The sequence below is a fragment of the Moschus berezovskii genome, chromosome 27, assembly GCF_049115385.1.
Source record: "Moschus berezovskii isolate FMDL1 chromosome 27, NW_MosBer_1.0, whole genome shotgun sequence".
NCBI lineage: Eukaryota > Metazoa > Chordata > Mammalia > Artiodactyla > Moschidae > Moschus > Moschus berezovskii.
Genome location: NC_142486.1, coordinates 14609461 through 14637406, shown reverse-complemented (window position 1 = coordinate 14637406; position 27946 = coordinate 14609461). Strand labels below are relative to the sequence as shown.

The 27946-nt window shown below is 44.1% G+C and overlaps 1 protein-coding gene across 1 annotated transcript; it reads left to right on the top strand.

Moving 5' to 3' along the window:
* The first annotated feature begins 872 nt into the window (after window positions 1-872).
* NIPSNAP2 (nipsnap homolog 2) lies at window positions 873-27938 on the top strand. Its single transcript, XM_055409941.2, has 10 exons — window positions 873-1057; window positions 11106-11245; window positions 11328-11373; window positions 14229-14323; window positions 14658-14728; window positions 15534-15674; window positions 16804-16835; window positions 21574-21668; window positions 25550-25633; window positions 26789-27938. The coding sequence occupies exons 1-10, from the start codon at window positions 966-968 to the stop codon at window positions 26851-26853; spliced, it is 861 nt and encodes a 286-aa protein (XP_055265916.1). The 5' UTR covers window positions 873-965; the 3' UTR covers window positions 26854-27938.
* Window positions 27939-27946: the final 8 nt, after the last annotated feature.

The following is a 27946-nucleotide window of genomic DNA, read 5'->3' as shown; positions in this document are numbered from 1 at the left end:
TGGAACCTGGGCCGCTATATTGGGAGTCTTAGCCACTGGACCACCAGGGAAGAGCCATCTAGCTTGCTCTCTGCCCACCTTGACTTGGTTGCAGTTTCACGAGTACACCTGTGGCTCTTATCTTTCCGCAGGATCCATTTTCCTCATACAGTGCCATCCTGGCCCACGCCTTTAAGTTGTGTCCTTGGCCAGGCGGAGTTGTCCTACCTCCTTTCACAGGTCACCTCCTTCCCTTGGGATTGTGCTATCCTGCCAGCACACCAGGGTCCATGTTCCCCTTCCCAGGCACCAGAGCAGGTCACGTGCTTTCCCGTCCCAGTTCCCTTCTCTCCACCTCTACACTTGACACTCCATTTCACATCCTGCCTCACTGGGACTGCTTGCGGGCGAGGCCGAGGCCACCGGTGCTGAGATCAACAGGAACATCGGAGTTCTGAGACCACGAGACAACCTCATTATGCTTCCACCCAGGATGCTTCTATTAAAGCGTAATTTATTTTTGAAAGTCAATATATTTACATGGTGCGACGTCCAAAACAAGGTATTTGGGGAGAAGCCCGCCTCCCAGCTTCTCCCCCCAGGCCCTGGATTCCTCTAGGAACCGTGTTACTCTCGCCTTGTGGATCTCTCCACGTACGTACAAGCCTGGCCCTTGTTCCTTTGGCGCACCCTGTGCTGCGCACCGAACTCCTTTCGCTGGCGCTTGAAGTCTCAAAATCGGTTCCTCGCCGGTTTCCCGCCCCTTTCTCGCAGTCGCGGGACCTGTGCGCTGTGACCACTGCGGCCGCACAGCGCCCCCTGGCGGCCTCGCCCCCGCACGGCAGCGGTCGCGCTCCCAGCCCCGCCCTGCCCCGCCCCCGCCTCGGCGGGCCCGGCCGGGGGAGGGGTCGCGGCGGCCGTGGCGGCGGCGGCGGCGGCGGCGTCAGCGGCGGCCCGGGCGGTGGGAGCCGAGGCGCCGGAGCAAGATGGCGGCGCGAGTACTGCGCGCCGGCGGAGCGGCCTCGGCTAGCGGCTTCCTGCGGCGGGCCAGCCCCGGCAGCCTCCTGCCCGGGCTCCGGTGAGCAGCGCCGCCCTTTCCGGGAGCGGCCGGGGAGGGGCCCTGCGGGGCGGAGGGCGCGGGGTCTCCGGCGCGGGTCTCCGCCCCAGCCGCCTTCCCCACGGGGCCGGGCCGCCCGGGCGGCGGGGCGGCGGGACCGGGGCCGCGGTCGGCGCGGCGGGGCGAGCCGGGGCCTCGGCGGGGTCCGAGCGCCTGTCCGGCCGGCCGGGCTCAAGGTCACGGCGAGAACGACGCTCGGCGCCGAAGCCACGTCCGCGCGCCGAGCCGGCCCGGCCTGCGGGACCTTGACCCGGCGACCCGGAGCGGCGGCCGAGCGGCGGGCGCGTGGCTGAGGCCGCAGGCCTTGAACTTGGCCCGCGGGGCTCCGGCCGGACCGCCCGAGAACGCTGCTCGCCCGCGCGAAGCCTGTGTCAGCATCCGCACATGGCAGGAGAGACATCCTCCCGTCCTGGGTTGTTGGGAGGAAGAAAATAAAATAACGCATCGTCCCCGGTGAGCTCTCAGTGGAGGTCAGGGGAGTGGTAGTGAAGAGGTGTATTTAAAAGTAGGTAGCGGACCAAAAAGTATGGACAGTTATCAGCACTGAGTCGGCATGGGGTTCATGTTTAAGCTTTTTTTTTCTAACCTCATTGGATTAAATGTTCCGTTTTCTGAATCCATCCCTTACATCGCCATTCCCCATTTTCCCAAATTGAAAAAGCAAAACCCATACTAAGTTGCACGTCAATTTGCTGACTCGGTGTCTGTTAGGTACTTTGAACGTTTATGTTTTTGTTGATTAAACAATGAGCCCGTAGAAAATACAATTGATACTTAAAAATGAAAGAGGGAAGGAACTACCTGTTAAATGTTAATGCGAGCCAGCTTGATTCTGATATAGTTTATTTAACGTAATCCTGTAACAATCTTAAGAAGTAATAGGATCTGCATTTTAGAGAGGAGAAGGAACGTCAGAGAACTTGAGACACATGGCTGGAAAAGGTATTTGAACCCAAGTTTGGCAGGCTTCAAATCTAGTACCCTTCCTGGGACTCATGCTCAAGTTATGTTTCACAATTTGATATTGTTTCCAAGTTGATCACCAAGTCAGCCTCTTCTTGTCTTTATTCTGTTATTTAGTATCTCCTGTTGCTTTTTTCACCCAAGTGATAAAAGCCCATGAAACTGATATTTTATTCTTGACAAAAAAGACAGCTGACACTGACAGTGTTCACCTAAAGTGCCCAAGATCACTTGAAGCTCGTAAACTGGAGAACTGGACCTGGTGTGCCTGGTACCCCCACTTCCTGGTGGGACCAGTGATCTCTCTTGACACTGGAGTCTGTCTTAATCGAGGGTCCCCAATACCTTCTGACTCTTTCCTGGGCTCTAGTCTGCCTTAACTGTAGGTGTTCTGTAGGACTCAGTCTTGTCGTTCAGTCCCATCCAACTCTTTGTAACCCCACGGACTGCAGCACACCACGCACCCGTCTTTCCCTGTCTCCTGGGGTTTGCCCAGATTTGTGTCCATTGAGTCGGTGATGCTATATAACCATCTCATCCTCTGCTGCCCCTTCTCTTTTTGCCTTTAGTCTTTTCCCAGCATCAGGACTCTTTCCTTCATTGGAAAGGACTCAGTCTAGACCCAGTGAATTCATTAATTCTCTCAAATACTGAATGTATACAATGTCACTGAGGCTCTGTTGACTTGAGTGTAATAGTGTAGGTTGCTTTTCCCAGGAAGCCATGGTGAAAACCCTTGTAGACTTACAGAATGAGGTAGATGCCATGGGGGAAACTCAGGGAACCTCCCACCCAAGGTCATGGAAGGCCTCTTTGAGAAGGTGACATTAGACTGAGACCTGAAGGATCAGTGGCCATGAAGACCCCAAATGGGAATAGTCAGGCATGCTGGGAAACCCCAGAGAAATCTAGGAGCAGAAGTGAAGACAGAGAACAGGTGGCCAGGAGCAGTGCTGGATAATTCCAGGCTTTACAAGCCATTTTGAGAGATTGGGTTTTGTCCTGAGAGCCATGGAAAACATTTAGAAGTGTACACTTGAGTGTGACATCACCTGATCTACGTTTTTAAAAGATCAGTTTGACTTTGAAAAGGGTACCGCATCAGGATGATGGTCAACTGAACAGACCCTGGTGCCATTCACCAAGTCAGCTGTTCCAAAGGTGAGCATGCCCACTGATGCCAGGGAAACATCAGTGAATAAGGCCCACAGGTACTTGCCATCTGGGAGACTGCTGGGCATTCAGAGAAAGACGAACAGGTACAGGGAGGGGAGGGGGTGGATCCAGGGAAGTTCTGAACCTGGTGAAGCTAGAGATGGCTGTGACCTGTTCACACAGAAAGGCCCAGTAGGCAGTTGGCCTTCTGGAGCCATATGACTCCTCTGTGAGATGTCTGAACTGCATTTGAGAGTTGTGAGCATATAGGAATCCAAAACGTTAAAAGATCCATGGGTTTCAGCGTACTCTATTTGATTGACATTTTTCATAATAAAATGCTTTTTTAAACTAAGGGAATGGGTGCGATTGCTTGAGGAGTGTAGATAGAAAAAAGCTGAGAAACAGACCCTGGGACATCTGGTCATTTACAGACCGGACGCAGGAAGAAGAGGCAGTGAGGGAGCCAGAAGGGGCAGCTGTGAGGTCATTGTTATGGGTCAGTGCCCGGGCAGGAGGTATTTCAAAGAGAGAGTGGGTCAGCTGTGCCAGATGCTGGTAAAAGGTTAAGATGACAGAAGAAAACCGCTTACCAGCAGGGGTGTTGTGGGTGACCTTGCAAGAGTGGTTTCAGGGGGAAGTTGGAAGTGTTCCTGGGAGGCCTCTTTGCCACACACATCTTAGCTCTGCTCACTGCCAGGCCCCCGGCTCAGCTGCTTACTGAACTTTCCCCCAGGCCCTGGAAATGACCGTGTACGGAAATTTAACTCCTCTTCCTCCTGCTAAGCCTGCTTGCCCCTCTTGGGCTTGCTCTCCCCACTAAGGGAACATCTTCCACTGGGTGCCCCAGGCCAGAAACCAGAAGATCTTCCGCATGCCCTTCCCCCTGCTCCCGCCCATCTAATCAGGTGCCAGACCTGTTAATTCTGCCTCCAGCATGTCTTGACTCTGCCTCTGCAGGAACACTTCCCTAGCTCAGCTCTGGGCAGCTCTTGGCTAGGTTCCTGTGAAGAGTGTGGACTTGAAGCCATTGGTGAGGGGGCAACTGGAGAACTCTGAGCAGGACCATCTCTTGCTAGAAAGCTCTCTATGACGTGAACTTGACCGGGTCCTCATCCCTCTTCCCTTTCACCCCACCTCCACCAGGAAAAGCTGTAAACAACATTTTAGGAACCATTGGGGATATTTTAATATGAAGTAGGTATTAGATACTATAGGATTACTGTTTTCCTTAGATGTGATATTATTAGAGATTCAGTTTGTCCTTGATCTTAGGAGCTGTGTGCTGAAGTATTGAAGGATGGAGTAGCATAATGTCTGCATTCTGGTTTCGTATGGTTTGGTAAAAATAAACAAACAAAATACATACGAAGACTCAGGATAAAATAGTGATCATTTTGCCATCTAGATGCAGGGCATAGAGGTCTTTATTGTACTGTTCTTTCATTTCTGTGTTTGAAGTTTTTCAAAATGAAATGTTGGGGACAGCTCTCTCTAGCAGCCACAGTGAAGACAGATTCACTGGGATTCCGGGGATGTTGGGTGGTGGGCCAGGGAGTCCGGTAGCTCCCGCTTTAAGGCAGACCTCTTCTCTGGATCCAGCCCTTCGGCCTTCCCTCTCCCCCTCACCCCTGGCATAGTCACACACTCCTGGCTTTGGCAGCATGGATGGAGGAGCCTGGTGGGCTGCAGTCCATGGGGTTGCGAAGAGTCAGACATGACTGAGCAACTTCACTTTCACTTTTCACTTTCATGCATTGGAGAAGGACATGGCAACCCACTCCAGTGTGCTTGCCTGGAGAATCCCAGGGACGGCGGAGCCTGGTGGGCTGCCGTCTAGGGGGTCGCACAGAGTCGGACACAACTGAAGTGACTTAGCAGCAGCAGCAGAGTTCTGCTTCTGAGAATGTCCTTCCTCCCACTGGCAGCAACCTGATAGGCTGCTCCCCATCTTTCAAGTCCGAAGCTCAACAAGTGTCTCCCCAGAAAGTTGGTCCATGTCTCTGTGAGGCTGACCCTCCGCTTCCTCTGCCCCACCCCCGCCACCTCCATGTCCACGGGCTGGGGGGTGGGGAGGGCTCCTTCCTACTCCTTTGCACTGTGATTACTTCTGTCTGCCTGCTTCCACGGCAGAGCGAGCTCTGTGCAGTCAGGCCGGGTTTATTCCTCAGCCTGGCACATGCAGTGCGCAATCAGTAGATACCTGGTGATGCAACCAAAGCCCTTTGCACTACTGCTTCCTCATCCCACGGTCTCCATGTTAGATATATTTCCCTTCTGTAATTTGCTCCAACTGAACCCCAAACCATCTTCCATATCTAATCAGAACCCAAGTCTCCTCCTCTTCACCTCAGGAGTTTTTCCTTTTGTTTTGTTGGGTTTTTGTTTGGTTGTTTTTTTAAAAAATGTTTTTACCATGCCATGCAGCTTGTGGGATCTTAGTTCCTGAACAGGAATTGAACCCAGGCCCTTAGCAGTGAACAGAGTCCAAACCACCGGACCGTCAGGGAATTCCCAGGAGTATCTTTTGAATGTATTCTTTCCCCTTCATCCCTCCTGTCATCGTCTGAACCCAGGATCATTCTTTGGTCTGTCCAGTGAGTATCGAATGCCTCGGGTGTGCCTGGTACTGCTGGGCTGCATACCCAGCCAGGAGCCATGCTCCATCCACCCGCCTCACCACTGCCAGGCTGCTTTTCACACCTGGATCTTTTCTGGAAACTTTCTGGTATTGCCCCATGTATAGGTTGGAGTCCAGCCCTCCCTGTCCCCGCCACCTTGCCCTCCTGTTGTCCCCCTCTGTCCTCCCACCCCGTGTTCTCTTACCTTCCTGAACACTTTGCTGTTCCAGAAATGTGCCACATAGTTTCACGACTCCATACCCTTGGACACATTGTTCCCTGTGACTGGAATTATCACCGGCTTCATGCACCTGTCTTGCCTGTCCTCCAAGACGGAGCTGGAGTCTCTGCCCCGAAGTTCCTTTGGCTCCTTGCTGGCCAAGGCCAAGACGGTTCTCTCCCTCAAGTTCCCACAGTGCCTGCGAGTCCACAGTGTCCATGACCACTCTGGCTGTTTACTGATAGGTTTCTCCCCGGAGACTGGGCATCTGTTCATCTTTGTATTCACTGAGCCAGGCGCTCAATGCTTGTTCTGTTTAAAATCTAGTGTTTCGGGGAATTCCCTGGAAATCCAGTTGGTTAGGACTCTGATCTCAAGGGCCCAGGTTCCAATCTCTGGTCCGGGGTCTAAAATAATCCCACAAGCCCTGTGACTTAGCCAAAAGAAATAATAATGGTAAATTAATAAAAGAAGAGTGTTTTGTTGGATATGCTGCCCCCTATGCGACACTCAGTAAAGTGCCACCTGACGTGTATATGATGGTGTAAAAACAGCTGATCACAGTGTTTGCTGCTCTCAGTAAAGAGCCAGCCCAACCCAGGCCGTAGAATCCTGATGACTGTTGGCATGGCTACTTCAGCCCACTGCCATGGTTCAGTGAGGTGGACTGGGCACATGGGGCAACTCCAGTCACCTGCCACTCAAAAGATTTCAGAGGTCAAGAGTCATTTGGCGCTGATGCTGAGTCACACTGCCTTTCTTTGTCAAGACAATCGCTGCCCGACTTTGACGAGTAAACAGCACGTGGGTTCTCGTGTGTGCCCCGTGATGTTGACTGTTTGTTACGTTAATCGTAGTTTACAAAGTGCTGTCATAACCCTTACTTCATCTTACCCATCCTAAAGTAAATCCCTTTGGTGTTAAAAATCTGGAACAAATGCTTACTTGGGGAGAATCATGTGGGTGAGGTGTCCCTTATCAATGAAAATATTTTGAACTTTATAGTTAGATCTGGGTTCATATTTTTTATCTTGCTGCTTCTTAGCTCAGGTTAGACTTCTGGGGTCCAGTCCTTAAAATTCAATAGTAACCTACCTTGCTAGATTGTTCTGGGGATTAAATGAGAAGACGTAGACAAATCGTCCAGAGCTTGACAGGAAGTATGTGCTTATTAACTTGTAATCCCCTTAAGTTCTAAAGAGGAAGGGAAGAATTACCTCAGAATTTTTTTCCCTCCAGATTTAGCCTGTCAGTAATTATTTATTGTGCTCTTATTTTACAAAGCATTGACTACACTAAGAGTTAAATATCAATATGTGTGCTCATGGTATATGGTTGTCTGTGTACTTCTGGAAGGATTCATTAAGAACTGTGGGTAGTGCTTACCTTGGTGAGTTACTTCTTAATGAAGTTCCTTAGTACTGATATTTTTAGAAACTTCATTGTATCTCTTTCCTAGTTGTTCATAATTGTTATTCCTAAAGTCTTAACATTTATTTAACCAAAACATATTTTTAAACACAATTTCTGTTTAGTAAATTTGAAATCTAAAATTAAAGCTCAAGGAACTATACAAAGTCCTGCTCACAAATCTTAAAACTTTCTGCTTTGCATATCACTAACTCTATATGCTTGCCATTTTGCTTCATGATGTTATTTTACCCAGTATCCAAAAATGAGGTGTGTTTAAAATACTTTAAACACGGGACTTCCCTGGTAGAACAGTGGTTAGGACTCAGCGCTTTCACTGCAGAGGACCTGGATTCAGTCCCTGGTTGGGGAACTAAGATCCCACAAGCCATTGGGTGGGACCAAAAAAAAAAAAAATACTTCAAACAAATTGACAAAATGTTTTTATTTTTATTGAAATGAATTTTACCATGATTCATTTTGAAAACTGCTATCTTCAGAATTAGTCTATATAATTAAAGAGTGAATTGAAAACAGAGATAAATACCATATGATTTTGATTTTTGCTAAAGGGCTAATACTTAAGGGCTTCTCTGATAGCTCAGTTGGTAAAGAATCCGCAATGCGGGAGACCCGGGTTCAATTCCTAGGTCGGGAATATCTGCTGGAGAAGGGATAGGCTACCTACTCCAGTATTCTTGGGCTTCCCTTGTGTCTCAGCTGGTAAAGAATCCACCCGCAATGTGGGATCCCTGGGTTGGGAAGATCCTCTGGAGAAGGGAAAGGCTACCCACTCCAGTATTCTGGCTGGAGAATTCCGTGGACTGTAGTCCATGGGGTTGCAAGGAGTCACACGACTGAGCGACTTTCAAAGATCTAATAGTTTTTATATATAACTATTTTTTTTTTTTTTAGTTTTTTAAAGTAGTTTTAAAAATAAATTTTAAATCTCTCACCATTAATCAGGCGCTGTCCTACATGTTATAAGTGTGTTTACTAGGGTTTAAACGTGTACTTAAAAATATACAAGAGAGGTTCTTCCCTGGCTCAGTGGTTGAGACTTCCCCTTCCAGCGCAGGGGGCATGGGTTCAATTCTTGGTGAAGGAACTAAGATCCTGCATGCATTATTTTATTTAAAATACTTGCCCTTTTGACTTAAAAATTGTTACTGAAGTATAGCATACATTCAAGGAAGTACACAAATCCTAGATTTATAGCTTGATGCATTTTCCCAATGTAAACACAACCGTGTAACCAGCACCCACATCAAGATACAGGACATTACAAGCCCTCAGAGCCCTTCTTGTGTCCCTTTCAGTGAGCTCCGTCAAGGGTAACACTTCCCTGACTTCTGACACCTTAGGTTAATTTTGTCTGGGTTTGAACTTCTGTGTCTGGCTCTTCCAGTCAGTGTTTGTGAGAATCATCTGTGTGGTGTGTGAATTATAATTCATCCATTCTTTTTTCTTGCCATGCCATGCAACATGTGGGGTCTTAGTTGCCCGACCAGGGCTTGAACCTGCAGCCCTGCATTTGAGGTGCAAGAGAGTCTTAACCACTGGACCACAGGGGAAGTCACTGCTAAGTCACTTCAGTCATGTTCGACTCTGTGCGATCCCATAGACAGCAGCCCACCAGGCTTCCCCATCCCTGGGATTCTCCAGGCAAGAACACTGGAGTGGGTTGCCATTTCCTTCTCCAATGCATGAAAGGGAAAAGGGAAAGTGAAGTCGCTCAGTCGTGTCCGACTCTTAGCGACCCCATGGACTGCAGCCTACTAGACTCCTCCGTTCATGGGATTTTCCAGGCAAGAGTACTGGAGTGGGTTGCCAGTGCCTTCTCCGGGGAAGTCCCTACCAGGCTTTAATTTTTAAAATCTTTCCTCAGGTTATATATACCTAGCTAGCTTACCCATAAAGGAGTTTTTAAACATGCACTTTTAGATATCTTAGCTAATGTTAAGTATAAAAATAATATATGTATATGGAAAACTCACAGAGTGCAAAAGGTCATACAGTGAAAAGGAAAACTCGCTCCTCACACCCCAAGCCCAGTCACACAGCCCAGATGTACTCACTGTTACCATTTCACTTTGTGTGTGTGTGTTTGGCGCTGTTCTGGGGCTGCTTTCTCCAGGGAACTCATCTTGGATACGAGCATGTCAGTGCGTGTAGGTGTACTCATTCTTTTTAATGACTGCATTCTGTCCTGATTTTGGATCTGCTTTGTTTTATCTGACCAGTGCCCATTAATGGAGTCCAGATTGCCTTTACCAGGAACAAACTGGAAGGCAGTAAGGAATGCTCTCCTGCATTCAACTGTGTGCACTTGTCTAAATATAGCTGCCCTTCGGACATAACGACAAGTGCAGCCCTTAGGCCAAAAGGCCTACACAGTGTGCGTTTTGCTGTAGATAAATGCCACACTGCCTTCTAGGGAAGGCACACGAATTTGTGATCCGCTAGCATCTTGCCTGGAAAATCCCATGGGTGGAGGAGCCTGGTGGGCTGCAGTCCATGGGGTCTCAAAGACTCGGACACGACTGAGTGACTTCACTTTCACTTTTCACTTTCATGCATTGGAGAAGGAAATGGCAACCCACTCCAGTGGTTTTGCCTGGAGAATCCCAGGGACGGGGGAGCCCGTTGGGCTGCCATCTGTGGGGTCGCACAAAGTCGGACACAACTGACGCAACTTAGCAGCAGCAGCAGCAAGGATATGGGAGTTAAACACTCAGCTAACATTTGACTGGTAAAGTGTTGCTTGTTAATTCAGTCAGATTTATCATCACTCTGACAGTGTGTACAGTAGAAGGTCAGTTATAAGATGAAAATTCAGTTCAGTCGCTCAGTCGTGTCCGACTCTCCGCGACCCCATGAATCACATGATGCTAAAGCTGAAACTGCAATACTTTGGCCACCTCATGCGACGAGTTGACTCACTGGAAAAGATGAAAATTAGCAAGTCATTTATATGTTAATGAGGTTTATAGTCTTGGGTTTTTGTGAATTAAAAATCTTGACTCGCGGGGTAAAATAATTTTTTTAAGGAAGGAATTCATGTCACTTTTTCCGTATATTCCTTTTCACATTTTTTTATTGTGGTAAAGTACATAAAACACTTGCCATTTTTAAGGGTACGGTTCAGTGGCATTACGTATATTCACATTGCTTTATAAGCGTCACCACTGTCTACCTGCAGAACCTTGTCATTTTCCTCAGCCATTAATAATATCTCCCCATTCTCTCCTCTGCCCCTGGAACCTACTGGCCTACTTTCTTTCTCTGTGAATTTGACTGTTCTCGGTTTCTGTGTATGTTTTTTCTATGTTGAAATTTTTCCTCGGAGAAGGGAAGAACACAGCAGGACTCATGGAGATGCACGTGAGGACACTCCGAGGATTGCCGAAGTTCCTCCTCTCACACTTTGCTCCTGGGTTCAGAGTGCACACTGTTGGCATGGAACGTGGACATATGATATCTCAAGTTCTAGAACAGTGCTTCGAATGTGTGCCCACGGAGTGTTTACTGAACGCATTGATGAGTTTATGAAAACAGTGTGCCACGCGCTACCACCCAAAGACCCTGACATCGTTGTACCTCTGATTAAACTCAAATTTTTGCATTTGTGATCCTGTAGGAAATTGACATCTTCCAATAACAGACCTCGAGAGGACAGCTGGTTAAAATCCTTGTTTGTCCGGAAGGTTGACCCAAGGAAAGACGCTCACTCTAACCTCCTAGCCAAAAAGGAAACCAGCAGTCTGTACAAATTACAGTGTGAGTCCTCGGTTTGCTATCTGCATAGTTAGCGTTTTTCCCTCGGTTCATAAGTTTATCGGTGAATTTTCTTTTGTTTCAGTTCACAATGTTAAACCGGAATGCCTAGAAGCATACAACAAAATTTGGTGTGTATACCAAACTATCCTTTACTTGGGGAAAAGTAATGATTTTAATATTTGTTGGTTGTGCTAACCCTTGATAGCAGAACGAGATCTTTCATGCCTCTTTTTAAAGCCGAACATTGAGAGGCTCTTAAGTTGAGCTCTGTGTGGGGTTACCAAGGGCATTCTGATTTTAATCACTTATTCACCGAAGCCTGCATAGACTGTCAGACTTTGGAATGTTACTAGACTTTCAGGTTGGAAGGAACCTTGACAGTCTGTCCAGTCCAGCTACTCATCCAGTGCTTGAGTCCTTTCTGGAGCCCTTCCTGACACTGTTCTTAAATACATTCATATGCTTCATCTCTGGACAGCTCTGAACATTAAGAGTTAGATTGCACGTCCCTGGGACTGCCCCTATTTCCAGTATTACGCCTAAGTACCCTTGCAATATAAGAGCCTTATATGATTTCAGTAGAGCTGCCATTTCTTTTGAAGTCTTCCATCTGCCTGGGTTCAAATCCATTCAGCAGATTCTTAGAGTGATGTGAAATCCATATACTCTTACAGAATTTGTAAACTTTAAGACCAAAGAGAAATAAGTGCACCAGTTCTTAAGTTAATAGAAATAGCGGTTCAATGATCATGTTTGTCTGCAAATGTGATTTAAAAGGGCTTTAAAAAAACCGTTCATATCTACTGCTTTCATGAGAAAGCAAATGATTTTGTTACCAGAATCAGCCTAACTTTCAGAAGCAAAAAAAATCTTTTGTTGTTTTATTTTTGGAGGTGGGTCACAAAAGGTAACATTAGCATAGTTTCTTGCTCACCTCGGCACTGTTCTCTTTATTTAAAAAAGGACCTAAAACAAAGCAGATGGTTTTTCTCTAAACCTCTTTTCATAAGATGAAAATTTTCTGTATGCTTATATTTGCCTGGATTATCTTTCCTGTCCTGTTTTTTTTATCAGTTCATCTCCTGTCTCAGATTCCTGGCCATCTATTCATGTTTCTATTTAAAAGTCTTGTTCTCACTTCAAACTCAAAATGTGGAATTGCTCTGCTCCTTCCGCTTCCCCCTGTGTGACACTCACCGTGGTTTTATTTGACTCTTGCCTCAGTTTTCTGTGACCAGTCTGTTACTAAGGGCTGGGCATCTTCATTTGATGTGCATTTTGCTTCTTTTTGCTTGTTTCCCTCTCCAGGCCGGTTGAGGCCCATTTCCAAGTAGCCCTTTCTGACTGCCTTCCTGGGCTTGAAGCTGCACCAGTACCTCAAACCTCCCCACCCCAACCCACTGCAATCCATTACCCAAAAGTTTGTCAAATTGGTCTGCTTGAGTTCTGTTTTCTCCTTCATCCTGTTTGTTTTCCTTTTCTCTGGAACTTTCAGCAGCAACCTGTTTCCAGTACATAAAAACTTAACACCTGCCTGGCTTTTAGGGGCTCCAGTAATGAGGTTCTGCCCAATCCATCCAGTTCTGGGTACTAGGGTTACCTGCCTAACAGCTCCGATTCACCTTGGTCATCTGTGCAGGCTTCCATCAGCTGCACTTGCTCCAGTGGGGGTTCTTTACTTCCTGCTCGTGTCATGTGGCAAAAAGAAAACCCATTTCCATTTCCCTAACATAATCCGTCTTTCCCAATTTCCATCAACCCCATGTTACTTCTGAACATTCATGGGTCATATATCAAATAGGTTTAATATCTGATCTTAATTTTAGAAGTAAATGCTACCCTTCAAAAAATAATACATGGTTTGGTTCTTGTACTTGGTCAGAAAGACATTTGAGTTTTCAGTTAGACAGACATAAGACCATTCAGAACTTTTCTCCAGTAACTAGTCACATCCGCCCCGTCTTAGGGCCCCAACATCGGGTGATGATCACTAGCTTAATATCACCTGATTCAGCAAATAATCTGAACAGGTTCCATTTCTGACCCTTGATACCTTTTTGCACCCATTGTTGGATCTGTATTGTACTTTTTCGTCATAATTTTTCTACTCAAAAAAGCATGCAAGCTTTAGCTTTCCTCTCGGTATGATTCAGCTATGCCTCTTCCCTTTGTCTTTCCCTGTCCATTAGAATCTGTACTATGGGAGGGTTTCCATGGAGCGAGGCCCTGCCACCTCTGCTAACCTAACACCCTGTCATGACCCCGTGTGATGGACAGCAACAACCTGGGCACTGTGTCCAGGGTGGGATTCTGCGATACCTTTCACATCCCCGTAGCTGGTTGAATTGGGTAGAAACCAATTTAGACTTCATGTTGTGTCTTTCATTTGGATTCTCCTGCACCGTGGATGCCCTTTGGGATTGGTGGGGTGGAGGTTGCTTCCAGACTCTGCTGTGTTTCCGCTTCGTCTTCTTCCTTAAAGTCCACCCTCTCTACCCCTGCTTCCTCTGCCTCTTGGGCCGCTTCTGTCATCTCCCCCATCCTCAGCATTACTTTCTTCTCGCACATTCTTTTCCCATTACTCTCATCTGTCCTATCTTTGGAACCACCAGAGCTTAGCTTTTATACATGTCACCATTCCTAAGTGCTTTTTTTCCCTGAAATGGTGAATAATAGACTCATAGTTGTGGAATTTGGGGACCTTTGACTCTTCTTTATCATTTTTATCAATATACTTGAGTTACTTACCACTGTTCTAGATAGCTGCGTTATCAGTCACCTAAGCATTTGATAACTGGGCCATTAGAGTTTTACAACAGAATTCAGCTAAAAGGCTAATTCTGTAGTTTGTTTCATCATAAATGTATTCTGAGGTCAGTCAGAAGACAGAGTAGATGACCTTTTCCTATTATTGATTATGTGTTGTCCACCTGATGTAATTTTGTTGCTTGTTTAATTAGTGTTGCTCTTTCTTCTCTTTAAGTCAAGAGGTGTTGCCAAAGATTCATGAAGATAAACATTACCCTTGTACTTTGGTGGGGACTTGGAACACGTGGTATGGCGAGCAGGATCAAGCTGGTAGGAAACAGAAGTCTTTGGAATAAACACTTGTTCCTTAAGCCTTTATTGTCATCACTTAAATGATTTTCAACTTAGTGCTTGTTTCTATAATCACAGCTTTCCAAGTCTTGAACTAGTGTTATGGTTGAAATAGTTTCTCAGTAAATCACTCCAAAAACTCCTTTTTGATCATTTTTCACATTTGAATCTATTATTGAAACTTTATGGTATAACTCAGGCCAGCACACATTACAGTTTTGTACTGTGTTAACACTAAGCATATCTGGAATATTTTCAAGGTCAGAGTATCATAAAGGTCTAAATGTATGTTATCTTCTAAAATATGTTTCAGTTCACCTTTGGAGATATGAAGGAGGCTATCCAGCCCTCACGGAAGTGATGAATAAACTCAAAGAAAATCAGGTAATGATTTTGAAAAATGTTTGCTTACTCAATCTATTGATATAGTAGACGTTAGTACAGAATTAAATGACTCTTTTCTAGCATCAGTTTTTATAAGCAAACTGTTAGTTTTCGGTAGTAAAGATTTTATTATTTGGTTTCTTGAGGTTGTATTTGAACAGAGCCATCAGTAATACTATTAAAATAGCAGTTCTTATTGTAAAAGTCAGTTGTACTTTGAAACTGATAAGCTGGTACTTTGAAGCCAGTAAGTCAGCCTAGTCACCACAGACAGCCTGAGTTACCTAACACATACCTGCTTTAGGAACTGCCAACCACACGTTCTTCACCTTGGGCTGACTTTGCTGCCCTCCCTTTCCTTCACTAATAGAAACGTGTTCATGGAAAAATTCTACCAGCTTAACATTATTAGAGAAGAAAATATCTTGTGTAGATTCCCTGTCCCTATATAAGTGGCTTTTGGATCATCTGGTGTTCTGAGGCATCCATGTCATCTGTCTTACAGTACTGTCAGTCACTGTCAGGAGGACCTAAATACGTGGGAAATTAAATTTGTTTCCATTGTCATTTAAATAATCAGGATGACTGTTAAGTTTGTTATCTAAACCCGGACACTTTTGAAAGTGAAAGGGAATGCTGATAGCCATTATGCTGACTCAACAAGATATGGACTGGGACTGTCTCAGGCCAAGGGACCCTGCTTATAATAGTCTTCTACTAGAGGAGGAACATACATGTTACTCAAGTGGGTTTATATTATATATAAATATTAGCAAGTCTCATGAGCACCTTTGTTCACTCAAAGGAATTTTCAGAATTCCGTAAGGCAAGAAGCAACATGCTTCTCTCGAGAAAGAATCAACTGCTGTTGGAGTTCAGTTTCTGGAATGAACCCATCCCACGGTCAGGACCGAACATATATGAACTCAGATCCTACCAGCTTCGAGTAAGTCCTGGAATAGGAGTTCACCATGTCCCCTCGTTCTGTGCAGCAGGACGCACACCCCTGGTGTTGAGAACAGTCGCTGGGCATATGTTCTGTGATGTGTGCTTGGCTCATTTTCTCCCCTGTCCAGTTCTTCTCATTTCCTTTTTTGGTTTGTTTGTTTTTGTCTTTCCTTTTTTTTTGCTGTGCAGTATGTGGGATCTTAGTTCCCTGACCAGAGATCGAACCCATTCCCCTCTTCATTGGAAGCAGAGAGTCTTAACCACTGAACCACCAGGGAAGTCCCTTGTTTCTTTTTTTTTTTTATCTTCTGTCTTTCTCATTCTTTCTTTTCTTTTAAGCATATATGTTTTTTATAGCCTTAGACATAAGAGAAAAGACCTAAAATGCAGGACCAGGTACATTATATAGCATCTGTTGTCATTGAACTAGAGCTACTAATAAGCCTGTGACTACTGAATACATTATACAGCACTGTAAGAGAAAAGGGGAATAATATTTCTACGACTTTCTAGATGTTTCCCTGCTCGGACACAACTGAAAACCCAGATAACAGCATAGTTAAAGTGAAAACATATCAGTAGATCTCAGTGGTCTAACATTCAGTATTATATGAGGGGTGCGGGGGGTAGGAATCAAGGAAAGTCTTTGTTAGGTTTACTTAAATTGAATTATTTTAAAATTTCACAGTAGGGACTTCCCTGGTTAGGACTCTATATTTCCACTACACAGGGCATGGGTTCAATGCCTGGTGGGGGATGCAAGATCCCACGTGCTGCACAGCAAAAAAATCAATAAAAAACTAAAATTTCTCAATAAAGTCTGAATAGGTACCAACAATTTAATCATTGGCCTAACTGTGAATTTCATAGCTATAACTGGATGACCTTAACTCGTAACTTTGTGTATATGTTGTCTCCTCAGATGAAACCGTAGAATTATTACTCCCATCATAGGATAGGTATGAAAAGAGTGCATAATGTTGTTTTGTTACATATTTTTACTTGTTAGATCTCACATTATTAAAAGTTAATTTCTTAGTTAGTCTTTTCATTTGGTATGTTTCATGCTGCTATTTCCGTATTTCTTCACAGAAGGACTAACAAACCAAATCCAAATCTCTTTTCAGCCAGGAACTATGATTGAATGGGGCAATTACTGGTGAGTATATTACCAAATGATGAGTTTGTAAGTCTTAGACTTAGATTTGTAAGTCTTAGAGTCTTTTACACCGTAGTGTTAATTCTAGAAGTAAAATCTGGGGTTCATGCCACAATTTGATATTAGACTGTTGTTTTGTTTGACATATTTGTATTATGAGATTTTTCGAACAAGTACAAAACTAGAGCGAATAATACCACCAGTCCCCCTTCTTTCCCCCCATTGCTTAGCTTCAGTAATTATCAACACATGGCCAGTCTTGCTTAAGTCTAAATGCCCCTACCCAGAGTATTTGAAAGTAAATCCCAAACAACATAACAGTGCATCTCTGGGTATTAAAGTGAGCATATATCTCCCAAGAGATAAGGACTTTTTATAAAAACAAAACCCCAGTGGTACATGAGGTTATTTCCTATTCTTCTTGGATATTATCTTTTCTGAAATGTTGCTTTTGTCACATAAACAGAACACCACAATGATATAACTGCTTCCATTTCTTCTTCTTCGTTTAATTAATGAAATACCAGGTTTTCTATCTTGTAGATCTACAGATTCAACAGAATCCCAGTCAAAATCTCAGCAGACTAAAAATGCAAAGGACCCCAAAATAGCTAAAACAGCCTTGGAAAAGAGGAACAAAGTTGGGGGACTCACTGCTCAACTTCAAAACTGACTGCAAAGCTAGAGTAATCAAGACAGTATGGTACTGACATACAGACAGGCCTTTAGATCAATGGAATAGAATTGAAGGACAAGAAACAAATTTTCATGTTTGTGAACAATTGGTTTTTGACAAATGTACGAAGGCAATTCAATGGGGACAGATAGTCTTTTCATCAAAGGGTTCTGAGACGTTGGATATCCTTGTAAAAAGATGAATTTAGATCTCTACCTCATATTGTATACAAAAATTAACTGAAAATGAATTGTAGACCTTGATGTAAGAGTTAAAATATAACATTTTCAGAAGAAAACATAAGGGAAAATCTTTGTAACGTAAGGTTAGGCAAAGAGTTCTTAGATAAACACCAAAATCACAGTCTACAAAAAAAAGAATTGACTATAATTCACCAAAATTAAAAACTTTTGTGTAATTCAAGGGATACAATTTTAAAAATTAAAAGACAGGTCACAGACTGAGAGAAAATTTTGCAAATCACATATCTGATAAAGGACTTTTATCCGAAATATATAAGGAAATCACACAACTCAATAATGAGAAGAAGACCCAAATAAAAAATGGGCAAAGGACTTGTAAAAACAGTTCTCCCAAGATATACAAATAGCCAAAAAGGAGATGAAAAGATGGTCAGCATTACTGATCATAAGAGAAACGCAAATCAAAGCCACAAATATATGCCAACCATCTCATCCCCTTTAGAAGGGCCATTATCAAAAGAACAGAAAATATCAAGTGTTAGCAAAGGTACAGAGAAGTTGGGACCCTTGTGTAATGTAGGTAGGAATATAAAATGGGGCAGCCATTATGGAAAATGTTTTTTCATATGGCACTTCTTAAAAACATTAAAAGTAGCGTTATATCTGATACAACAATCCTACTTCAAAAGAATTCAAAGCAGCATCTCAGAGAGATATTTGCACAGCGCTGTTCATCACAGCATTCACAGAGGTAAGAGGTGGAAGGAAGGTAAATTTCCATCAACAGGTGAATGGATACAAATGTGTCATGTACATATAGTGGCATTTTATATAGGCTTTAAAAAGACGGAAATCCTGCCATATGCACAGTTAACCTTGAGAATATTGTGCTAAGCAAAGTAAGCCCATTACAAAATGACAAGTACTAATACAAAGTTTCTAAAGTAGTCAAAACCAAAGAAACGGAAAACAGAATGGTGGCTGCCAGGGCCTAGGTGGGTGGAGGGGAGTTGGTGCTTAGTGGGTAGTTTTAGTTTTGCAAGATGAAATGTTGGAGAGATGTGTTGCACAACAATGTGTGAACAGACTTGGCCCCGCTGGCCTGTACAGTAGGAAATGGTTGAGGTAAATTTAATGTCAGGTGCTTTCTACCACAATAAAAAATAAAATTGTAAAATAAATTTGAAAAAAAAGTTAATAGGCAAAGCAAATAGACATTTCCTCAAAGGAGCTCTATGAATGCCTGATAAACATGAAAATCTCAATGTCCTTGGTCACTGTGGAAATGTAACGTAAACCACATTGAGATAGAGGTTCATACCCCCTACGAAGGCTGTAATTAAAAAGAATAACAAGTGTTGATGAGGTTGTCAGTGAATTGATGCCTGTATGCATTGCTGGTGAGAATGTAAAATGGCACAGCCACTTTGGAATAGGGGAGCTGTGACTTTTTATTTTCAGTTTATATATGTTCTCTTTTCTTCAGTTATGAAATTTATTGCTTTGGGCTTGATAATTTCTAAGATCTTTTTACCTCCAAAAACAATTCTGGGACCTTTCTTTCTAATGAGTCTTTTCTTCTTAGATCATCAAGGCTAATAATACAAGATAGAATTCCCTTTCATTTGTAAACTAAGAAAAACATATTTGATTGTATGCAATTGTTGGGGGAGTGTGTAATTTCCTTGGTTTTGTCTCGCCACAACAAAGATTTGAAATGATGGACCAGTGTTACAGCTTGGTTACAACTCAGTTTTATTCAGCAAGCAAAGGATAGTACACCCGCAAGGCGTGAGGGCGGGCCAACCCCAAAGGAGAGGCCCTCCTCCTTTGGCTTCCTGTTGGCTTCCTCCTTGTATCTGTTTTGTCTCCTCCCTGCTGAGCCTGCCCTATGCAAAAAGTGGGTGTGTTTGTTTCACCTGAAGTTCTCATTCCCGTCTGCAGGTTTTCTTTTGTTCCGTTTTTGTGGGCTTTTCCTTTCCTTGTCTTAGCCACCACTGTTTTGGTCTCCTTTTTCCTATTTTAACTAACATTACCCCCTGAAAAGATGGGAGGCCCAATCTGTGGGAATGGGTGTGTCGAGGTTTCTCTGGCTACTTCCTGCTGAGCTGGGATGGTGCGGGGCATTGGATCTCCCCCTCTTGGTAATCTAAGCCTCAGAGTCCTTACAGCAGTGTCCATCTAAGGGTGAGTGATATTTTCCATTATCAGGTGTAGTTTTATATATCCTTGTTGAACTGGCACTGCATATTGTAGCTTGTTGACCTGGGCAGAGACAAAACGGGTTAGACAATTGATAATCCATGGAGCAATCATAAGCAGCATCAATATGGTGATAACAGGGATTAGTAGGGGCATTAGCCAACCAAATTCCCCCTCACCAGGAGAAGGATCCCCCAAAGAGAGATTGTAGCCACCCTGAGAACTCTCCAGCTCATTCTTTGAGATCCTATAGGATCTGAATATTTTTCTTGAGGACTGTGAAATTGTGTTCAACTTAGCTAGAGGTATTTCCCAGAAACAACACGCCTCATTCACGATGGCTTAGGTCCTTCCTTGTTCAGGGATCAGGCGATCTGTCTCCTATTTGTTTGGAGTACAATTCCTGACAAGCTGTGTTGGCTCTTCAGAGCTATCCTGAGAAATCTTATCTCCAGAAACTTAATTTGGGGGCTGTTCATTAGAATGGCACTCATTTGTAGTCCTGCATAGGTATTTGCCCACCCCAAAGGAGAGGCCCCAATCTGCCTTGGCTTCCTTCTTTTATACATTTTGTCTCTTCCCCCCCTGAGCCTGCCCTATGCAAATTGGGCTAGCCAGGAGGGCTGTTTGTTTGACCTGAAGTTCTCACTACAGTCTGGATTTTCTTTTGTTCCATTTTCATGGGCTTTTCCTTTCTTTGTCCTTCAGCCACTGCCATTTTGGATTCCTTTTTCCTGTTCTAACTACCTAACACTTTGATTATAGACATCATTTTATTAAGGAATTGGTGGGTGATCCCCCAAAGTGTAGTAATTTAGTTGCCCAAAGGATAGAATCACTCATTTCTATTTTTCCATGTTACTAATTGAGACATGTCCAATGTGGAATCCACAGAGAAGTACTGAGTTTATTCTTCAGTTATTTTAAAAAATTATTTACAAAGCCCAGTTCAGCATGCAATTTATATTTTGGCACATAGGTAACTATTTAAGATGGTGATCTCTTCAGTACATGCTTCTGATTATTTCCAGGCTAAGGCAAGTATGTTTTCTTTGCCTACTGAGAAAGCGGATGAGAAAAATTCCGAATGAAGGGAACAATCCTGAACATTTATCACTATCAATGAATATGGAGGGTTTTCCCCTCTTTGGGTTAAAATGCACACTATAGTGATTTGCCTAATTTTAATAATTTACTAATCAGGTTTGTAATTTTGGGTGATGATTATGACCATGTAACACTAAATGTAAGGTTAAAGAAGTTAGCATCAGGGACTTCCCTGGTGGTCCATGATTAAAGACTCTGAGCTTCCAAGGCACGGGGTGTAGGTTCGATCCCTGGTCAGGGAACTAAGATCCAACATGCCATGCAAAATAAAATAAAGACATCTCCATTTTTAAAAAAAATCAGGGCTGCAACCACATATCTCATGCTGTTTTTATTTTAATAGTTACTAATTACTCTACACGTTTTACAAAAATGACTAATATTGCTACAGAAAGGTAGATTGACATCTGATGTACATTAAAATAACTTTCGAATACATTCAGTAATTTTAAAAGTATTCTCTGTTGTGAACAACTTGGGCTGAAAATGGAGGAAACTCACTTTTTGAACATACCTGATGTGGTATCTGAACGTCATCTTTTTCTCGTAGGGCTCGTGCCATTCGCTTCAGACAGGACGGTGATGAGGCAGTTGGAGGGTTCTTCTCCCAGATCGGGCAGCTCTATATGGTGCACCATCTTTGGGGTATGTTTTGTTTCCTTTCATTTTTACATTCCTGGGATTTCCGAATTCATTACTGAATAAGTTGTCCTGGCCTGTAAATCATACCTCAAGTCAGGAACCTGGAACACTATAGCTGACCCAGATGCCCCAGATGGAAGGTAGGTGTTAGGCCCCCCAGCACAAGAGGTCCAGAGTGAAGGGTCCCCAGGCGCGCAGCTCATCGTGAGCTGGTGAGAGCGAGAGCAGGGCTGAGAGAGGTGCTGCAGCCTTTCACAGGGTGGGCCCAGCCTCCCTTTCTGAATGTCCCCCGGCTCCCTCAGGGACAGTCCCACACTCCACACAGAAAGATGTCCTCGAAGAGGGCCCACTGCCTGCCTCGGGTCTGGATCCGTTGTCCTCTGAGGCATCTTCTCTCGCCTTTCCCGTCCCCACCCACTTTTCTTTGGTGCCTTTCTGGGCCTGCCTTGGATGCTCCTCCTCATCTCCCACTGAACGTCACTGTCCCCGAGCCCCCAAAGCCTGCTGCCACACACGTGTTCATGGTGGCTGTGTGTCCGTCTCCCTGGCTGAGCAGAAAGCAGGTCGCAGCGGCAACTTGGCTTATTCTGGGCACATTTGTAAATACTGTGTGTCACTCAGTCATGTCTGACTCTTCGCGACCCCATGGACTGTAGCCCGCCAGGCTCCTCCATCCTTGGAATTCTCTGGGCAGAAAGTACTGGAGTGGGTAGCCATTCCCTTCTCCAGGGGACCTTCCGGACCCAGGGATCAAACCCAGGTCTCCGGCACTGGAGGTGGATCTATTACCATCTAAGCTACCAGGGAACACTTGTACATGGTTATTAACGTTAAAAAGATGAAAAGCCCGACTCATTTCCAAACCCTAAACTGTATTAATTTGCTGAGGTTTGCCCTCTCTGGTCCCGCGAGTGCTGCAGGGGCATGCGCCTGCTGGGGCGGCTGGAGGCCCAGGGACAGGGTGACGTCTGCCAAGCAGGCCAGTTAAGTATAACTTAACTTTTACGGGCTCGAGGTAGGGATGAGGATTGTTTAGTGTATGATCTGTCCAGAGGATTTAAACTGAAAAGACAGACCCCTCTCCTTCCTCAGCCTGGAGGGGCCTCTGAGAGCAGCCTCTGTAGTGAGTGAGCACAGGGGCCAGAGGGTCCAGACCCCGTACTCTGGCACAGGCCAAGGTCAGACACGTGTCTACTCTCAGGAGACACTTCCTTTGTGTCTCCAGCCAGTGTCCCAAATGTCCAACCCCCACTTCCTACCTCATAGGAGTAAGTATTGAGATGTGCAGAGATGCAGTCTCAGTTGCCACAACTTACCCTCACTTATCCATTTTTTTTAGAGAAAGAGAATCAACACGTACCAAGCACCTCCGTGCGTTGGTTATTTATGCACCGTTCCCTTTAACCCTGACAGCCACACACCACAAATGAGATACCATGACTCACACGTGGTAAAGAAATCACCCCAGCCTCAGCTGTGCAGGAGCTGGGCCAGCCTCGGACGTCAGCCGGTCTGGCTTTAACGCAGGTCTTCCCCCAGCAGAGCTCCCCTTCCTGTTACCCTCGTACATGATGCCGTCCTGCCACCCCCCCCACCAGCACCCCTCCTCCCTCGAGGCCTTGCTGCGGCCACAGCTGCTCCCCCACCCCACCTGTGGGCTCCCTCCCTCCGTAGATGACAGTCTCAGTGCCTCCCATCTTTAAAAGCCTCCCCAAACCCAAAAGTCCATTAACAGATGAACAAAATGTGGTTTGTGCAAATTCCTAGGAACCGAACGTAAATGGAGGGTACCAGGGGTTGAGGGGAGAGGGGAAATGGGAGGAGCTGGTTTATAATGGACAAAGTTTTACCTGGGGCTGATACAGAAGTTTTGGAGCTGGATGATAATGGTAGTGGCACCATGTAATGTACTTATTGCCTCTGAATTATACATTTAAAAATAGTTACGGTAGGGACTTCCCTGGTGGTCCAGTGGTTAAGACTCTGCGCTTCCACTGCAAAGGGAATGGGTTTGATCCCTGGTCAGGGAACTAATATCCTGCATGCCCCATGGTGTGGCCAAAAAATTAAAAAAAAAAGAAAATAGTAAATTTTGTTATGTATATTTTACCCCAAAAAATTTGTTTTAATTAAGAAAATTTTTTAAAGAACACAGGCCTCTCCCACCTGTGTTCCCTGCAAGGAGGGGGGTCCCCACACAGTGTACTGGGGGTGCACCTGACCCCGGGAAGCAGACTGCTGCTTGTCATGTGGATGTTAGCCATTTTCACCCGGGTCGTGAGAGGTCGAGGATTTCCTTTTCCTTCTATTCTTCAGTATCTTCAAAATTTTATGTAATCAATTTACACTCCCTTACTAGTGGGGAACTTTTGGTCAAATAACTCGGTCTGCAAGGTTAGGTCTTCTCATAGGGAGAAGGAAGCCCTAAACAGAGACTAGAACTGAGTGGGAAGCCCTCCCAGGTCAGTGGTTAGAAGGATCTTGCTGGGTTGAGAAGCAGAAACCAAAGCACCCAGTGAAGTATGTGAATTGTATGCCCCGGTTCCTGCACGTGGACAATGAAATGTCGGTTTCAACCTTGAAGCCCCACTTGGTCACGTCGTACCTTCCAGGGAGCTTTCCCTGGTCAGCGGTGTTCTCCCTGTGGAGTCTGCTTGTTCTCCACTGTCGTGAACACAGTCTCACCCAGATCGCAGGGCCTTACAAATACTGAGCAAAATTGAATCTCCTATTGCTTAGCTGTGGCCTGACAGTTTCTGGTTATGGATTTAACACATTAATGAGGAAGTTCACTTGGTTGGTAAAGGCACATCTTGAATCCACTAGACTGTAAACCTTGAGAGCAGATTGTTTTGCCTCTCCCACATGGCCTGACAATTCTGCTCAGAATAACCTGCTCACAGTTAGCCCGGCTCAGTACTAAGTTCATGGAATATAGATGGTCCCTGACTTACAATGGTTCAACTTACGACAGTGCAAAAGTGACCCATGTTCAGGAGAAACTCTGAAGTGTGAATTGTGCTCTTCCCAGAGGCTCTTGGTGCGCTCTCTCATGGCGCTGGGTGGTGGCAGCGGTCAGCCGTGCACACAAGGGTGAACAGCCGTACACTCACACCTCTTGTGGTTTTCACTCCCTGTGTAGTACTCAGGTACATGAGACACTAAACACTTGATATGAAATAGACTTGGCATCAGATGATTTGCCCAGCTGTAGGGTAAGATGAGTGTTCTGAGCACGTTTAAGGTAGGGAAGGAATTCCCTGTAGCTCAAACAGTAAAGAATCTGCCTGCAATGCAAGAGACCAGGGTTTGATCCCTGGGTTGGGAATGGCAATCACTCCAGTATTCTTGCCTGGAGAATCCCATGGTCAAGGAAGCCTGGCAGGCTACAGTCCATGGGGTCACAAAGAATTGGACACAACTGAATGACTAATACATGTAACACACACAAGGTAAGGAGGACTCAGCTGGGATGTTCTAGTGGATTAGATATATTGAATGCATTTTCGATTTACAATATTTCCAGCTTATGATGGGTTTATTGGGACGTAACCCCATCGTAAGTCGAGGAAGATATGTAGGCTGTTTGAGAAACAAGATGAGCAGCTGAATCAGCACTTACTGGACATCCAGTTGACCCTTGAACAACACAGGTTTGAACCGCATAGATCTTTTTCAGATGATACACACGGTCCTATGCAAGCCACAGCTGGTTGAATCCGAGGGTGTAGAACCACGGATACACAGGACCAGCAGTGGGACTTGAGCACCTGAAGGTTTTGGTGTTCACAGGGGGTCCTGGAGTCATTCCCCCACTGTACTGGTGGAATGTAGGCCATTATGTTTGGTCTAAAGCTTAATCCTTCTGTGTGGCTATTTTTAAGCTTACAAGGATCTTCAGACCAGGGAAGATATACGGAATGCAGCATGGCATAAACACGGCTGGGAAGAACTAGTATATTATACAGGTAATATCTTAATAGGCATAAAGCATTTCATTCTTCTCATCTCAGTGTTTTAATGTTCTTTCACCCTGAAACTTGTGGTATATTTGAAAAAAAAAAAAATGTGTTGCTGTAAGATAGTGAATCGTAGGGTTGAGGGAATAGAGAAATAGTCATATTTTTCTCCGATAGTTACATGACTTTTTCAATAGAGAATATTCATTCTTTCAAGTATACATGTTGTCTAGTACAGTTTTCAGATCTTTGTTGTAAATTTTACATCATTACATTTTTTTGTACATTTCTGTTTTCTCTGAAAATTTATCATACAAATAAATTTTTTCCTAAGCTTTTTCATCAAAACCATTTATTCTATAAAGCATTACAATTTAATACAACAATTAAAAAGTAATGTTGAAATTACTTTGATATTTAAACTTTCCATATGTATGTGTGTATGCCTATGTACATACATGTAAGCCTATACATCTGTGTATACTCATATGTGTATATATAATACATACACCATGAAGTCCTAGTTGCTTGATTTTTAGAAGAAAGCAGCCAGACTGGATACCACCCAGTGACACCAGTGCAGGTAATAAGTACCACCCATGTTGTACGTCAGGTACGCTTAAGCCTGTACCCTACCAGGAAGATCGAAGAGTAATTTGTTGTGGAAAACAACTATTATCTTGTCTGTTAGTTCACATATCATAAATCCTATAACTGTATGTGGCTTTGCTGCGTATTCTTACACTTTCATCAGGTCCCACAGACATGTTTCCTCAGCACTGACAGTGTTCCAGGTACAGTGTATTGTTGCTGTATATAGGATACAGTCAGATTATTTGATTCTATATACATTTTAATTCAGTTCAAATTTAATTCAGACCTTTTAGGAAAGCACCATTTTTCTCACAATATAGACTTTCCTGATTTCCAACACATGAAATACATCTCCTGATAGGATATTTTAATGACACATTATAGGATGTCAGCTGATCTGTCATTAGCTTGTATGTTTCTGCCCGAGACCAGTCCTAAGTATTCCAGTTCTCTGATTTCAGGCAGCATGTCTTCTGAATGAATATCCTCAGCAGCCTACTTGTTAGCATGTATTTATAGCCATCTGTTTAGAAAACAGTGAGCCCCAGTGATCACGGCCCTTGTTTTCAGTCCCACTTATTCAGGAAATGGAATCCAGAATCATGATCCCACAGAAGACCTCGCCCCTCCAGTGAAGCAACGGAATGGAGATGTGCCTACAGAAGTTTATGTGACAAGTGCTTGTCATCAATCAACTTGAACTGTGTTAAAAGTGAGAGAGAAACACTGAAGTGTAAACTGCTGTATATAGCTTGTGAGAGACCTCTTTTCTTTAAAAGTTACATAATCACAAGACAGGAAACCATTACAGTTTGGCTGATTGTAACAGTGCGCCGCAGTGCTCTGAAACATCCCTAAGTTTGTCGAATGTACCATATAATATTAACACCAAGCCACCTCTCCCTACCCCCCAGGAAAAGAGAGCCCAATTGAAAATTGGAGTCATCTCCAAGTAAGAATCTAACCATGGGAAAAAAAAAAGTTACCCATTTCTTTATAAAGAGCAAATCTGTTTTATAATTACAGATTTTTTAGACAAATTTCTTGTATCAGGAAGAAATATAAATTTCATCATGTTTCTGTAGCATTTTTTTCTGAGTTTCAGACTAGGAACAAATTATAAGTGTCCTCAATACCTGGAAATGTTTTACTTCACTCTCATTTTTGATGTCAGTGTAGTAAACTGTGTCGTTACTGAGGGGGAAGTGGTTGATCAGTAATTCAGCCTCCACTTTGTGTATTGTGATGTCTTTATACGCGAGGAAAAGATGGCTTGAACCTGTGTATCATATGTGACTTTGAAATGAACACCTTGAATAGCACTAATTTTTATTTGTAATATTTTTCTACAACAAAACGAGTAGCACTAGGAAAAGAGGTTTTATTTTGTAAACCGTCATCTGTGACCTGCATTTTAGTAAGCTCACAGCAGATTCTTCCAAAATCATGAATGGGGGGAGGGGGGTGTGCATGTTGAGATTTAAATTGGCATAAAGCTGCATTCTTTGTCTAGCTCTGATTTCGTTTTTTAATAGTGCCAATTTTGTGACTGTAATCATGTGAAAGTCCTGTTGAAATGAAAAATTATGTCTGACCCCCAGATCAAAGAATTTATGTTAAAGTGTGAATAAATCTCATATTGAATGTCAAGCTTTTACATGTGAATGGTTTTCTCCAAGAACATATAAAAATTAATAAAAATCCTCTTAATTTTCACATATTACATGT

Excerpts from the sequence above, each read along its gene's own strand:
- NIPSNAP2 (XM_055409941.2), top strand. The coding sequence starts at position 966 with ATGGCGGCGCGAGTACTGCGCGCCGGCGGAGCGGCCTCGGCTAGCGGC. Across the intron at positions 21,669-25,549 it reads TATGGTGCACCATCTTTGGG|CTTACAAGGATCTTCAGACC; the intron begins GTATGTTTTGTT and ends GCTATTTTTAAG. Across the intron at positions 25,634-26,788 it reads AGAACTAGTATATTATACAG|TCCCACTTATTCAGGAAATG; the intron begins GTAATATCTTAA and ends CCTTGTTTTCAG.